The following is a 15,290-nucleotide window of genomic DNA, read 5'->3' on the forward strand; positions in this document are numbered from 1 at the left end:
GTACTCCAGGAGGCCATATCCACGCCTACCATTCCAATGACAAGCTGAAGACTCCTGTGACTTGTTTGATGTCTATGAGATGCTTACTAGGCCTGGGAACAGGAACTCTAAGTAGAAGGAAGATGGCTGCCAGCCGTGGTGGCCCACATCTATAATCCCAGCACTTTGGAAGGCTAAGGTGGGCAGATCTCAAGGTAAGGAGTTCGAGACCAGCCTGGCCAATGTGGTGAAACCCCATCTCTACTAAAAATACAAAAATTAGCCGGGTATAGTGCATGGTGGCGCGCGCCTATGGTTCTAGCTATTCAGGAGGCTGAGGCAGGAGAATCGCTTGAACCCAGGAGGCGGAGGTTGCAGTGAGCTGAGATTGTGCCATCGCACTCCAGCCTAGGGAACAAGAGCAAGACTCATCTCAAAAAACAGAAACAAAGAGGTCGGGCCCGGTGGCTCACGCCTGTAATCCCAGCACTTTGGGAGGCTGAGGCGGGCAGATCACCTGACATCGGGAGTTCAAGACCAGCCTGACCAACATGGAGAAACCCTGTCTCTACTAAAAATACAAAATTAGCTGGCCATGGTGGCGCATGCCTGTAACCCCAGGAGGCGGAGGTTGTGGTTAGCAAAGATCACGCCATTGCACTCCAGCTCAGGCAACAAGAGCAAAACTCCATCTCAAAAAAAAAAAAGAAGAAGGCACCCTTTTATAGTCAGCCCAGGGCCTGACTAGATTCTGTGGGGTTGAGGCAAGGAGTCTTGTGACTGAGGGCTCCCTAAACACACATTTGGTTGTATGGTTCCTAGCCTTAAACCTTTTAGTGATACCTCATTACCATTCACACAAAGGCTGAATAAAGCACTTAACTTGCTGGACAGGGAAGGATCCAAAGGGAAACACCAATTTGGTCTTGAAGAAAAAGTCTGCCCAGTGGACTGAGGGCCCAGTCACAGGGCATGAACAGTTTAGGAACTGGAGAACTCTATATTCCCTGTCATGGAGCATGGATTATCGGAATGGTAATGAGGTGCCACTAAAAGGTTTAACCTAGGAACCATACAAGCAAATGAGTGTTTGGGAAGCCCTCAGTCACAGAGTCTCCTGGCCTCAAGCAATCCTTCTACCTCAGCCTTCCAAAGTGCTGGGATTACAGGCATGAGCCACTGCACTATGCCAGGAGTTTGCTTTTATTTCTAGTTTGTTGAGTCTTTTAATCGCCAAAGGGTATTGGATTTTGTCAAATGCTTTTTCTGTGTTTTGAAGTGATCATGTGGTTTTGTTTCTTTACTCCATTAATATGGTATATTAAACCTGGGAAAACCAAGTAAATACAATGTGAGTAGAACAATAATTAGATTGAATATTTAAGTGCCATTTAAATATTTATTGAGTGCTGTACTTTGGGAGGCCGAGGCGGGCAGATTGCTTGAGCTCAGGAGTTCAAGACCATCCTGGGCAACAAAATGAGACCCAGTCTTGGCTGGGTACTGTGGCTCACACCTATAATCCCAGCACTCTGGGAGGCCAAGATGGGTGGAAAACGAGGCCAGGAGTTGGAGACCAGCCTGGCCAACCTGGTGAAACCCTGTCTCTACAAAAATGAGCTGGATGTGGTGGCGCACGCTTATAATCCCAGCTACTCGGGAGGCTGAGGCAGAAGAATCGCTTGAACCTGGGAGGCAGAGGCTGCAGTGAGCTGAGGTCGCACCACTGCACTCCTGCCTGGGCAATAGAGTGAGGCTGTCTCAAAAAAAAAAAAAAAGAGAGAGACCCAATCTCTACAGAAAATACAAAAATGAGCCAGGCGTGGTGGCATGTGCCTGTGGTCCCAACTCATTGGGAGGGTAAGGTGGGGGATGGCTTATGCCTGGGAGGCAGAGGTTACAATGAGCTGAGATTGCATCATTGCACTCCAGCCTGGGCGACAGAGCCAGTCCCCGTATCAAAAACAAAAAAAGGCCGGGCGCGGTGGCTCATGCCTGTAATCCCAGCACTTTGGGAGGCTGAGGTGGGCAGATCACAAGGTCAGGAGATCGAGGCCATCCTGGCTAACATGGTGAAACCCCGTCTCTACTAAAAATATACACACACACACAAAATTAGCTGGGCGTGGTGGTGGGCACCTTTAGTCCCAGCTACTCAGGAGGCTGAGGCAGAAGAATGGCATGAACCCGGGAGGCGGAGCTTGCAGTGAGCTGAGATCACGCCACTGCACTCCAGATTGGGAGGCAGAGTGAGACTCCGTCTCCAAAAAAAAAAAAAAGTATTGAGTACTTATTAAATAGCAATCATTATTCTATGTATAGGTGTTAGAAATATGGCAGTGAATAAGAATTAGTTTCTACCCTTATGTACATTGTATTTCAGTGGAGAAAACAGATAATGTACATGTAAACAAATGATAGGTAGTAAGTAGGTAGAGAAAGATGAGGGAGTGTCGCTACTTTAGAAAGCAGACTCAGAACTCTGGCCTGAGCAGTATCATGAGACCCTGTGTCGAAAATTAAAAAAAAAAAAAAAAAAAAAAAGGCCAGGCATGGTGGCTCACATCTGTAATTCCAGCACTTTGGGAGGCTGAAGCAGGCAGATCACCTGAGGTCGGGAGTTCAAGACCAGTCTGACCAACATGGAGAAACCCCATCTCTACAAAAAAAAAAAGAAAAAAAATACAAAAATTAGCCGGGCGTGGTGGTACATGCCTGTAATCCCAGCTGCTCGGGAGGCTGAGGCAGGAGAATTGCTTGAATCTGGGAGGCAGAGGTTGTGGTGAGCCGAGATTGCACCATTGCACTCCAGTCTGGGCAACAAGAGCAAAACTCTGTCTCAAAACAAAACAAAACAAAAAACAGGCTCAGAAAAGGCCTCCCAGTGTGTGTAGAGGGGTGACATTTTGAGCAGACTTGAATGAATTGAAGGAGCGAGCCATGCTAAGACCTGGGTGAAGAGCATTTCCTGCCAGAGCAAGAAGGCCTGAGGCACAGCCTGAAGGTTTAAGGCAGGAACAGCAATGTCCATGTGCGAGAGATTAGAGAGGCAGGAAATAAGCAGAGATAAGCAGAGGCCTAACACTGGGGTTGTCTAGGCCCAAGTAAGGAATTTAGATTTTATTCTAAATGTGCTGGGAAACCACTGGAAGGTTGAAGATACAAGAAAGAAGGGATAGGCTGGGCACTGTGGCTCATTCCTGTACTCCTAGCACTTTAGGAGGCTGAGGTGGGTGGATCACTTGAGGTCAGGAGTTCAAGACCAGCCAGGCCAATATGGTGAAACCCTGTCTCTACTAAAAATACAAAAATTATCTGGGCATGGTGGTGTGCACCTATAATCCCAGCTACTCAGGAAGCTGAGACAGGAGAATCACTTGAATCCGGGAGGTGGTGGTTGCAGTGAGCCAACATCAGGCCATTGCAGTCCAGCCTGGGGGACAAGAGCAAAATTCCATCACACACACACAAAAAATAAGGGATAAAGAGAATTTCTTCCACAGGATCTGCAGCCAAGTGTAGTAGAAGCTACTCATCAGTTTACTCCCTTAAAAAACTACCCTTCAGCCGGGCGCGGTGGCTCAAGTCTGTAATCCCAGCACTTTGGGAGGCCGAGACGGGCGGATCACAAGGTCAGGAGATCGAGACCATCCTACCTAACACAGTGAAACCCCGTCTCTACTAAAAAAAATACAAAAAAACTAGCCGGGCGAGGTGGCAGGCGCCTGTAGTCCCAGCTACTTGGGAGGCTGAGGCAGGAGAACGGCGTGAACCCGGGAGGCGGAGCTTGCAGTGAGCTGAGATCCGGCCACTGCACTCCAGCCTGGGCGACAGAGCAAGACTCCGTCTCAAAAAAAAAAAAAAAAAAAAAAGAAAAGAAAACTACCCTTCTGCTCTACATTCCTTTCCAGTCAACAACCTAATTCTCTCTTTCCCCTTTAAAGTCATACCTCTCAAAAGAATCGTCTACATACATTGGATTTTTTAACTTCCCAGTCTATTTCAAGATTTTTCCCACTGTACTACACAGAAACTGCTCTCACCAATATCACCAAGGACTTTCAGGTTACTAAATCCAATAATCACCTTTTTTTTTTTTTCCTTTGAGACGGAGTTTTGCTCTTGTCGTCCAGGCTAGAGTGCAGTGAAGTGATCTCGGCTCACTGCAACCTCTGCCCCCCAGGTTCAAGCGATTCTCCTGCCTCAGCCTCCAGAGTAGCTGAGACTATAGGCGTCCACCACCACACTCGAGTAATTTTTGTATTTTTAGTAGAGATGGGGTTTCACCATGTTAGCCAGGCTGGTCTCGAACTCCTAACCTCAGGTGATCCACCCGCTCGGCATCCCCAAGTGCTGGATTATAGGTGTGAGCCACCGCACCCAGCCTAATAATCACTTTTTAGTCCTCATTTTAACTAGCATCCACAGCAGCATTAAGCTATGGCAGCACCCTGTGCTGGCTTTCCTCTAGCCACTCTTAATTTCTCTTTCTGTGTCCTTTTTTTGGAGACGGAGTCTCGCTCTGCCGCCCAGGCTGGAGTGCAGTGGCCGGATCTCAGCTCACTGCAAGCTCCGCCTCCTGGGTTTACGCCATTCTCCTGCCTCAGCCTCCCGAGTAGCTGGGACTACAGGCGCCCGCCACGTCGCCCGGCTAGTTTTTTGTATTTTTTTTTTAGTAGAGACGGGATTTCACCGTGTTAGCCAGGATGGTCTCGATCTCCTGACCTCGTGATCCGCCCGACTCGGCCTCCCAAAGTGCTGGGATTACAGGCTTGAGCCACCGCGCCCCGGCCTTTTTTTTTTTTTTTTTTTTTTTTTTTTTTTTTTTTTTTTTGGGATGGAGTTTCGCTGTTGTTGTCCAGGCTGGAGTACAATGGCGCGATCGCAGCTCACTGCATCCTCTGCCTCCCGGGTTCAAGCGATTCTCCTGCCTCAGCCTCCTGAGTTGCTGGAATTACAGGCGTGTGCCACCATGCCTGGCTAATTTTGTATTTTCAGTAGAGACGGGGTTTCGCCATGTTGGTCAGGCAGGTCTCCAACTCCTGACCTCAGGTGATCTGCCCACCTTGGCCTCCCAAAGTGCTGAGATTACAGTCATGAGCCACCGCGCCCGGCCGGAATGTAGACATTCCTAAAGCCTTGGACCTATGCTTTTTTCTTGTATTTCTTTTATTTTTTATTATTTTATTATTACTTTTTTTAAAGGCAGCTGGAGAGGCTGCTTAGGTCAATTCTTTTCTTTTCTTTTTTTTTTTTGAGACAGGATCTTGCTCTGTTGCCTAAGCTGGAGTGCAGTGGCATGATCATAGCTCACTGTAACCTTGAATTGCTGGCTCAAGTAATCCTACAGCCTCAGTCTCCCAAGTAGCTAGGACTACAGGCGCATACCACCATGCCTGGCTGCTACGTTTTTTTATTTTTATTTTTTTTTTTGAGACGGAGTCTTGCTCTGTCGCCAGACTGGAGTGCAATCGTGTGATCTTGGCTCACTGCAACCTCTGCCTCACGGGTTCAAGCGATTCTCCTGCCTCAGCCTCCCAAGTAGCTGGGACTACAGATGCATGCCACCACGGCCAGCTAATTTTTGTATTTTTAATAGAGACGGGGTTTCATCATGTTGGCCAGGATTGTCTTGATCTTTTGACCTCATGATCCACCTGCCTCAGCCTCCCGACAGGGTGGCATTACAGGTTTGAGCCACCACCCCTGGCCTCCTACATATTCTTTTTAAGAAATGTTAAAGACTATACTTTAGGGATCATCTCTATAGTTTGTTGCTAGGAAAGTTTCTCTGAATGTGTACAAAAATCAAATCAAAATGGATTAAAGACTTAAATCTAAGACCTCAAACTATGAAACTACTACAAAAAAAACATTGGGGGAAATCTCCAGGATATCGGTCTGGGCAAAAATTCCTTGAGCAATACCCCATAAACACAGGCAACCAAAGCAAAAATGGACAAATGGGATCACATCAAGTTAAAAAGCTTCTGCACACCAAAGGATATCATCAACAAAGTAAAGAGACAACCCACAAAATGGGAGAAAATATTTGCAAACTACCCATCTGCAAGGGATTAATAACTAGAATATATAAGGAGCTCAACTCTACAGGAAAAAACTAATAATCCGATCAAAAAATGGGCAAAAGATTTGAATAGACATTTCTCAAAAGAAGACATACAGATGGCAAACAGGCATATGTAAGGTACTTAACATCATTGATCATCAGAGAAATGCAAATCAAAACTACCATGAGATATCATCTCACCCCAGTTCAAATGGCTTATTTCTAAAACACAGACAATCACAAATGCTGGTGAGGATGTGGAGGAAAGGGAACCCTCCTACACTGTTGTTGGGAATGTAAATTAGTACAACCACTATGGAGAACAGTTTGGAGGTTCCTACACTGCTGGGTATATGCTCAAAAGAAAGGAAATCAGGCTGGGCACAGTGACTCATGCCTGTAATCTCAGCACTTTGGGAGGCCTAGGCGGGCAGATCACTTGAGGTCAAGAGTTCAAGACCAGCCTGGCCAACATGGTGAAACCCCATCTCTACTACAAATACAAAAATTTGCCAGGCATGGTGGCCCATACCTGTAACCCCAGCTACCTGGCAAGCTGAGGCAGGAGAATCACTTGAACCCAGGAGATGAAGGTTGCAGCGAGCCAATGTCGCACCACTGCACTCCAGCCTGGGTGACAGAGCAAGACTGTCTCAAAAAAAGTTAAAATTAAAATTAAAGTTAAAAAAGACGAATGGGGAGGGGTGTGATTGCTCACACCTGTAATCCTAGCACTTTGGGAGGCCAAGCCCGAGTTGGGTAGATCACCTGAGGTCAGGAGTTCGAGACAAGCCTGGCTAACATGGTGAAATCCCGTTTCTACTAAAAATACAAAAATTTAGCCGAGCATGGTGGCGCATGCCTGTAATCCCAACTACTCAGGAGGCAGGAGAATTCCTTGAACCTGGGAGGCAGAGGCTGCAGTGAGCTGAGATCATGCCACTGCACTGCAGCCTGGGTGACAGAGCAAGACTCCATCTCAAAAAGAAGAAAAAAAAAGATGAATGGATAAAATGTGGTACATATACACAATGGATTACTATTCAGCCATAAAAAAGAATGAGATCCCGTTATTTGCAACATCATGGGTTGAACTGGAGGTCATTATGTTAAGTGAAATAAGCCGGGCACAGAAAGACAAATGCATGCAAAGAGAATCGCATGTTCTCACTTATTTGTGGGATCTAAAAATCAAAACAATTGAACTCATGGACCTCTAGAGAGTAGAAGGATGGTTACCAGAGGCTAGAAAAGGTAGTGGGAGGGTGGGGGGGCAGTGGGGATCTCTAATGGATACAAAAATAAAATATCAGAATAAATAAGACCTACTGTTTGATAGCAAAACAGGGTGACTGTAATCAATAATAACTTAATTGTGTATTTTATTTTTTTGAGACAGAGTCTTACTCCATCACCCAGTCTGGAGTGAGTGCACTGGTGCATCTCAGCTCACTGGAACCTCCACCTCCCCGTTCAAGCGATTCTCCTTCCTCAGCCTCCCGACCGACTTGCTGGGATTACAGGTGCCCACCACCACGCCTGGCTAATTTTTTTTTGTTTTGTTTGTTTTGTTTTGTTTTGTTTGAGACGGAGTTTCACTCTCACCAGGATGGAGTGCAGTGGTACGATCTCAGCTCACTGCAACCTCCGACTCCCTGGTTCAAGCGATTCTCCTGCCTCAGCCTCCATAGTAGCTGGGATTACAGGTACACACCACCATGCCCAGCTAATTTTTGTATTTTTAGTAGAGACGGGACTTCACCATGTTAGCCAGGATGGTCTGGAACTCCTGATCTCAGGTGATCTGCCCACCTCGACCTACCAAAGTGCTGGGATTAAAGGCGTGAGCTAGCACGCCCGGCCTGGGTTCAAGCAATTCTTACACCTCAGCCTCCTAAGTAGCTGGAATTATAGGCGCCCGCCACCACGCCCAGCTACCTTTTGTATTTTTAGGAGACGGGATTTAGCCATGTTGGCCAGGCTTGTCTCGAACTGCTGGCCTCGAGTGATCTGCCCACCTCAGCCTCCCAAAGTGCTAGGATTAATTGGATTGTTTGTAACTCATAGGATAAATGCTTGAGGGGATGGATACCCCATTCTCCATGATGTGCTTACTTCACATTGCATGCTTGAAACAAAATATCTCATGTACCCCAAAATATACATACCTACTATGTACCCACAAAGATAAAAAAAAATTTTTTTTTGAGATGGAGTCTCCCTCTGTTGCCCAGGCTGGACTCCACCTCCCGGGTTCACGTGATTCTCTTGCCTCAGCCTCCCTGAGTAGCTGGGACTACAGGTGCGCGCCACCATGCTCAGCTAAATTTTGTATTTTGTTAGTAGAGACGCGGTTTCACCATGTTGGCCAGGCTGGTCTCAAACTCCTGACCTCGTGATCCGCCCGCCTCCGCCTCCCAAAAATGCTGAGATTACAGGCGTGAGCCACCGCGCCAGGCCTAAAAAAAATTTTTTTTGATTAAAAAATATATATCCGGCCGGGATTACGCCTGTAATCCCAACACTTTGGGAGGCCGAGGCGGACGGATCACGAGGTCAGGAGATCGAGACCATCCTGGCGAACACGGTGAAACCCCATCTCTACTAAAAATACTAAAAAAAAAAAAAAAAAAAAAAAAAAAAAATTAGCCGGGCGTGGTGGCAGGCGCCTGTAGTTCCAGCTTCTCGGGAGGCTGAGGCAGGAGAATGGCGTGAACCCGGGAGGCGGCGGAGCTTGCAGTGAGCCGAGATAGCGCCATTCACTCCAGCCTGGGCGACAGAGCGAGACTCCGTCTCAAAAAAAAAAAAAAATACATATATACATCCTTCTAGCTCAGAAAAGTTAGCTGATCCCTTCTTTATAGTCCCTAAGTTCCGTTCATTATGGTGGCATTTATAAACCACCGACTCCCAAAACATCTTCAGTGCAGGTCCCTTATAAGGATGACCAGCTTCCTACCTGTCATTCCCACTTACATGACTTAGCAAGATCTCAAAATGAACGTGTCCAAAACAGCTCCTACCTTAGGAGCCTACCCCATCTCAGTAAGCGGCCCCAATATTTATTCGATTGATCAAGTGAGAATCTTAGGAATCCTTGACACCACCCTCTCCCTCAATCCCCATGTCCAATCTACCACCAAACCCTTCAAAACAAAACCCAAGTCCACACCCGTTTCCAACTCCATTGCCTTCCACCCTTTTTCAACGCAGCCGCACCCACATCTCATCCTAAACGACCGCAGCAGCCTCTGAAACTAGTCTCAACACGCCCGGATCTGCCGACGCCGCAGACCCCCTTCCCCCAACCCAAAGTCGGAGGCGGGTCGGCTAGGGTCGGCGGAGGCAGGCAGCCTGCGGGACCCTCCCAGGCTCATGGCCCTAGGCGCGGCAGCAAACACGTAAGTCTAGTCGCCCGACGTTGTTTCGGCGCTCAGAAACAACGTAAAGTAAAAGGGCGGGGCAGCGTTTTACAAACCGTACCGTGAATCTTTGCGATTTCTCTTTCCAGCCAGCGCCGAGCGATGGGTGAGTGTCGCTCTGCGTTTAGGCGCGTGATGGGGGGTTGAGCTCAATCAGGCCCCATCCTGCTTCACAGCCTACTGAGGAGTCCAGGCGCCCCGACCCCCGGCCAGGGACAGCCACAAGGAGTGGTGGCCCTCGGGTTTCGGCCGCCGAGCCCCTCTCTGGGGGCTGCGAAGGCTCTGGACTCCGAGTTCCGGGCCGCGGGCTGCAGGCTCCAAGCGGCGCTAACATGGCTGCCGCGCGGAGGAGGCCCCGGCCGGGCCGCACGTGTATGATGACGACTCGGTAATGCTGCATACTCCCGAGTACGCGGTGGGGAAGCCAACCTTGGAGAGCTGAGCGTGCGGCCTGCCGGCGCGGGGGTCGGGAGCTGGCGAGTCGCTACCACCGAGTCACAGTGGCTCAAGCTTCCTTCCCCGCTTCCACATGCAGGCATTTCTCGGGACAACTGGCACAAACGCCGCAAAACCGGGGGCAAGAGAAAGCCCTACCACAAGAAGCGGAAGTATGAGTTGGGGCGCCCGGCTGCCAACACCAAGGTGGGTGCGAGCGTGGGCCTGTCCGCCCGGGAGGTCGCCTTCCCCGGCTCTCCAGCGGCCTCGGGTCTTTCCGTGTGACAGTTGTTCGTTCTTTCTCGGGCTCTGATTTCTCTGTAGTAGGGCCTGGGTGTCCTGTCCCCCTTTACCTGTTGGATAAGTACCAAAGAGGGAATGCTCCCTCAGGCCCCCAACCCCGGGGCTTAGGGTCTCAGAAGGATACTGTGTGGGGGACTTGAGTTTCTGGAGAGGGTGGCATCTCGGGTAATAGAATCCTAGTCTTTTGGGTTTTTTTTTTAACAGAGACTTAATTTTCAGCATTTGGGGTCAGGCTTTCCTTTTGGAGGCAAGTAAGGTGATGAAAAAGAATCCTTAGGCGTGGTTGTGGCCGTCTTGGTCACCTGTGTGCCACTTGCCAATGCAAGGACTTGTCATAGTTACACTGACTGTTGCCTCCTCCCTGCCCCGGTTCCTCTCCCTTTCTTGCCTTGCTCTCCTTGGTAACCTAGTTCCTGTAACCTTGTGTTTTCCAGATTGGCCCCCGCCGCATCCACACAGTCCGTGTGCGGGGAGGTAACAAGAAATACCGTGCCCTGAGGCTGGACGTAGGGAATTTCTCCTGGGGCTCAGAGTGTGAGTGAGGCCCTTTGGGAGTAGGTGGGAAAATGCACCTAAACTTTCTTAAGATTTACCAAGTGGGCCTGGCGCGGTGGCTCGTGCCTGTACGCCCAGCACTTTGGAAGGCCAAGGCGGGCGGATCACCTGAGGTCAGGAGTTCGAGTCCAGCCTGGGCAACAGAGCGAGACTCTCAGGAAAAAAAAAAAATTCAAGTGCTTTTAGCAGGTAGTCTGTGGCTTAGACCAAAGCATTTGAGGTTTCTTCTTGCTGAGAGATCTTAAGGTAGCTGGAGAGGTTCTCTCCACCCAGGCTGTCCTGCTCCAATCTCTTTTTTTGGAATTGAGTCTCTTGCCCAGTTTGGAGTGCCAGTGGTGTGATCTTGCCTCACTGCAACCTCCACCTCCTGGGTTCAAGTGATTCTCCTGCCTCAACCTCCCAAATAACTGGGATTACAGGCATGCGCTATCACACCTGGCTACTTCTGTATTTTTAGTAGAGAAGGAGTTTCACCATGTTGGCCAGGCTGGTCTCAAATTCTTGGCCTCGCGTGAGCCACTGTGCCCGACCTGCTCTGATCTCTCTCAATTCTGCAGCCTGAGAGATTGGGGCTGATAAAGACTGTGGTTGCCAAACATCACTAGAAACGTGGGTTAGGGGTTTATGGAAAACAAACTGGTGCCCCATGGCTTGTAAAGGCTGGGTGTTCCCTTATTTCTCCTTAAGGCCTCATGGGGCTGAAGAACCTGGAGGAGTGTGCCAGAGCCATTTGTCCTCCAGTTTACTTGATGCCAAATTTCTCCTGTGAGCAGGTTGTACTCGTAAAACAAGGATCATCGATGTTGTCTACAATGCATCTAATAATGAGCTGGTCCGTACCAAGACTCTGGTGAAGAATTGCATCGTGCTCATCGACAGCACACCGTACCGACAGTGGTACGAGTCCCACTACGCGCTGCCCCTGGGCCGCAAGAAGGGAGCCAAGCTGGTGCGTGTTACTTCTCTGTGGGGGTTGTGGGAAGGGCAGCCTGACTCCAGCCTTCTCGTGATGAAAACTGTCCAGTTCTGCTACTGAAAGGAGAGAGATGAGAGCCTTTAGGCTGAGGAAGGCCAGCACTGGGGTGTGCAGGGTTCGAAAAGGCTCCCAAGGCCTGCCTGCTTTCCCTGAGCTCATAAATTTGTATCCCCTTTTCAGACTCCTGAGGAAGAAGAGATTTTAAACAAAAAACGATCTAAAAAAATTCAGAAGAAATATGATGAAAGGAAAAAGAATGCCAAAATCAGCAGTCTCCTGGAGGAGCAGTTCCAGCAGGGCAAGCTTCTTGGTGAGAAGGCTGTTGTGTTGGAGGTGGGGAGTCGCAGAGATCGAGTGTGTTGAGTCACTTTTCCCTTGTCTAAGTCCTTTGCCAGCCATGCGGTCTAAAGGGTTCGCCGATAACAGGCTGTGAGCAAAAAGGGGAACGTTTCACCGTCCTATTCATGTGAGGCTGAAATGGAAAGCATTGGGTAGAAGAGTCTGCACAGGCCCGTGCTTGGAGTTTTAGTATTTGGGGAAGTCCCTTCCCAGGCTGAGGGGGCTGTCTCAGTGATGAAAACTTTGTCCAGTTCTGCTACTGACAGTAAGTGACGATAAAGTGTGTCTGAGGAGACAGCTGGCTTCATGCTTGCCCCCAGGATACCTGAACCCACAGAGATTCTTAAGGGGGTGGAGAGGTTTGGGTGGGGCCACTTTGTCATGGTGCTAAGAATCACCTACTCTCTTCCAGCATGCATTGCTTCCAGGCCGGGACAGTGTGGCCGAGCAGATGGCTATGTGCTAGAGGGCAAAGAGTTGGAGTTCTATCTTAGGAAAATCAAGGCCCGGAAAGGCAAATAAATCCTCGTTTTGTCTTCACCCGTGTAATAAAGGTGTTTATTGTTCTGTTCCCCCATTTGTGTTGCCTGAATATTTGACTGTCTGCTTTATTTCCTTGCCCTGCAAAACTGATCTGGGTGGGTGGCTGCAACCCATTGCTTTACCTCTACCTCCTACTGTCCTGATCCAGACTCACCACACTGTAAAGTCCCTGTTCTCAACTCCATGTCCCTGAAGGCTAGATTTATTATGTGGTCTGTGTCTATAGTGGGAACATTTCTCCACGTTTTGGTGGGGATGGGGATGTGGCAGAGGCTATGAGAAGGGGTATCCTAACTTTGGGGTTCAACAATATTGTTGTGCTGACTGAGTCATGATTAGAATCTCAGGCTATATGGCTTCTAAAAAGTTGTAAGGATCCTGCACCCACTGTAAGATTAACAGTGATTTCTGCCTTGCTTGGTCTCCAAGGGTCACTTTGACTTAAAGTTGCCCTGTCAGATGCTTACCTTTAGTCTTGACCTGCTTGATATCTGCACTTTTGGATTTTTTTTTTTTGAGATCTCCGTCACCCAAGCTGGAGTGCAGTGGCATGATCATGGTTCACTGCAGCCTTGACATTGGGGCTCAGGTAATACTGCCTCAGCCTCCCAAGTAGCTGAGATGATAGGCACTACACCCTTTTTTTTTTTTTTTTTTTTTTTTTTTTTTTTTTTGAGACGGAGTTTGACTCTTGTTGCCCAGGCTGGAGTGCAATGGCACAATCTTAGCTCACCACAACCTCCGCCTCCTGGGTTCAAGCAATTCTTTTGCCACAGCCTCCCAAGCAGCTGGGGTTACAGGCATGCGCCACTACGCCCAGCTAATTTTGTATTTTTAGTAGAGACGGGTTTCTCCATGTTGTTCAGGCTGGTGCTGAACTCCTTACCTCAGATGATCTACCTGCCTCAGACTCCCAAAGTGCTGGGATTGCAGGCATGAGCCACCACACCTGGCCTATACCCATTTTTTTGAGTTTTTTTTTTTTTTTTGGTAGAGATAGGGTCTCACTTAATTGCCCAGGTCTTGAAATCTTGGGCTCAAGCAGTCTTCCTACCTTTGTCTCCCAAAGTGCTAGGTTTCAGGCATAACCCATCACACCCAGCTTTGCACTTGGGTTTTTTGTTTTTTGAGACAGGAGTCTTGCTCTATCGCCCAGGCTGTAGTGCAGTGGCACGATCTTGGCTCACCGCAAGCTCCACGTCCTGGGTTCATGCCATTTCTTCTGCCTCAGCCTCCTGTAGCTGAGACTACAGGCACCTGCCACCATGCCTGGCTAACTTTTTGTATGTTTTTAGTAGAGATGGGTTTCACCTTGTTAGCCAGGATGGTCTGGGTCTCCTGACCTCGTAATGTGCCCACCTTGGCCTCCCAAAGTGCTGGGATTACAAGCATGAGCCACCGCACCCAGCCTGTACTTGGGTTTTTTGTTAGTTTGCTTTTTGGGTGTTTTTAGACAGTCACTCCGTTCCCCAGGCTGGATTGCAGTGGTGTGTAATCTCGGCTCACTGGAACCTCTGCCTCCTGGGTTCAAGCAATTCTCATGCCTCAGCCTCCTGAGTAGCTGGAATTATAGGCGTGTACTGCCACGCCCAGCTGACTTCTTGTATTTTTAGTAGAGACAGGGTTTCACTGTTGGGTAGGGTGGTCTCCAACTCCTGTCCTCAAGTGATCCACCCGCCTTGGCCTCCCAAAGTGCTAGGATTATAGGCATGAGCCATTGCGCCCAGCTTTTGTAATAATAGGATATTACAATATCCTATTACAGGATATTGTAATAGGGCTCTCGAAGGCCAACATTTTCAAAACTGAACTCTTGTCTGCCCCCATCTGCTATGTTCCTCAGTTTCAAGAGTCAGGATCTCACACTAGGCTGGAGTGCAGTGGAGCGATCATTGCTCACTGCAGTCTCAACCTACTGAGTAGCTGGGACTACAGCTATGGTGCAGGGCCCAGAATAATCATTTTTTTTTTTTTTGTAGAGATGGGGTTTCATGTTGCCCAGGCTAATCCTGAGCTCCTGGCCTCAAGCAATGCTCCTGCCTTGGCCTTCCAAAGTGCTGGGATTACACATGTGAGGTACTGTACCTCACCAAGATTATATTTTAAATGTAACAACTTCCTGTCTCATCAATGAAAATCATTACCAAGTATTATGACTTGATGTGAACTAGCTCCTATAGTGACTCCCTCCATCAACCACACAGCCACCCTAGCTTACTGAACATACATGTACACGTGCTATTCCCTTTGTTAGGCACACTCCTTCATATATCCACTTGGGGCTGGACACTGGGCCTGGTGGCTCATGTCTGTAATCCCAGCACTTTGGGAGGCAGAGGCCAAGGCAGGAGGATTGCCTGAGGCCAGGAGATTGAGACCAACCTGGGCAACAAAGTGAGACCCTGTTTCTACAAAAAAACCCCACATGGTTCATTTCTTCCAGGTCTTTGCTATGTCACCCTAGTGAGTTATTGCTGGATCACAATATTCTAAGTTGCAGTTGCCCCTCTGAATTCTTACACTTTGCCCATATTTTTCTCTTTATTCCTTAATCTGACAAAGTTTGCTCTTTTCCCTTTGGAATGGTACTCCAGGGAAACGAGGATATTTGTTTCCTGCTGTGTCTCTGGCACCTGGAAAAGTGTATGGACGTATACTAGATACTCAG

At 48.6% G+C, this 15,290-nt stretch overlaps 1 protein-coding gene, 4 non-coding genes and 1 pseudogene across 5 annotated transcripts; all 6 read left to right on the top strand.

Moving 5' to 3' along the window:
* Positions 1 to 5,719: 5,719 nt before the first annotated feature.
* On the top strand, positions 5,720 to 5,802 carry LOC115892441 (annotated as a pseudogene).
* Positions 5,803 to 9,418: 3,616 nt separating this feature from the next.
* Positions 9,419 to 12,656, top strand: RPS8 (ribosomal protein S8). Its single transcript, XM_010371935.2, has 6 exons — positions 9,419 to 9,577; positions 10,007 to 10,113; positions 10,644 to 10,743; positions 11,538 to 11,713; positions 11,921 to 12,050; positions 12,492 to 12,656. Exons 1-6 carry the CDS (start codon positions 9,574 to 9,576, stop codon positions 12,599 to 12,601), a joined length of 627 nt encoding a protein of 208 aa, XP_010370237.2. The 5' UTR covers positions 9,419 to 9,573; the 3' UTR covers positions 12,602 to 12,656.
* Positions 9,841 to 9,920, top strand: LOC115892541. Its single transcript, XR_004052411.1, has one exon. It is a non-coding gene; the product is annotated as a small nucleolar RNA SNORD55/SNORD39 (small nucleolar RNA).
* LOC115892550 lies at positions 10,459 to 10,562 on the top strand. The gene has a single exon (XR_004052420.1). It is a non-coding gene; the product is annotated as a small nucleolar RNA SNORD46 (small nucleolar RNA).
* Positions 11,767 to 11,833, top strand: LOC115892549. The gene has a single exon (XR_004052419.1). It is a non-coding gene; the product is annotated as a small nucleolar RNA SNORD38 (small nucleolar RNA).
* Positions 12,306 to 12,374, top strand: LOC115892548. Its single transcript, XR_004052418.1, has one exon. It is a non-coding gene; the product is annotated as a small nucleolar RNA SNORD38 (small nucleolar RNA).
* Positions 12,657 to 15,290: the final 2,634 nt, after the last annotated feature.

This window comes from Rhinopithecus roxellana, chromosome 12 (genome assembly GCF_007565055.1).
Source record: "Rhinopithecus roxellana isolate Shanxi Qingling chromosome 12, ASM756505v1, whole genome shotgun sequence".
In the NCBI taxonomy this organism is placed as follows: Eukaryota; Metazoa; Chordata; class Mammalia; order Primates; family Cercopithecidae; genus Rhinopithecus; species Rhinopithecus roxellana.

Coding starts and splice junctions, on each gene's coding strand:
- RPS8 (XM_010371935.2), top strand. Junction 10,744..11,537: donor TTTCTCCTGGGGCTCAGAGT/GTGAGTGAGGCC, acceptor TCCTGTGAGCAG/GTTGTACTCGTAAAACAAGG. Junction 11,714..11,920: donor GCAAGAAGGGAGCCAAGCTG/GTGCGTGTTACT, acceptor TCCCCTTTTCAG/ACTCCTGAGGAAGAAGAGAT.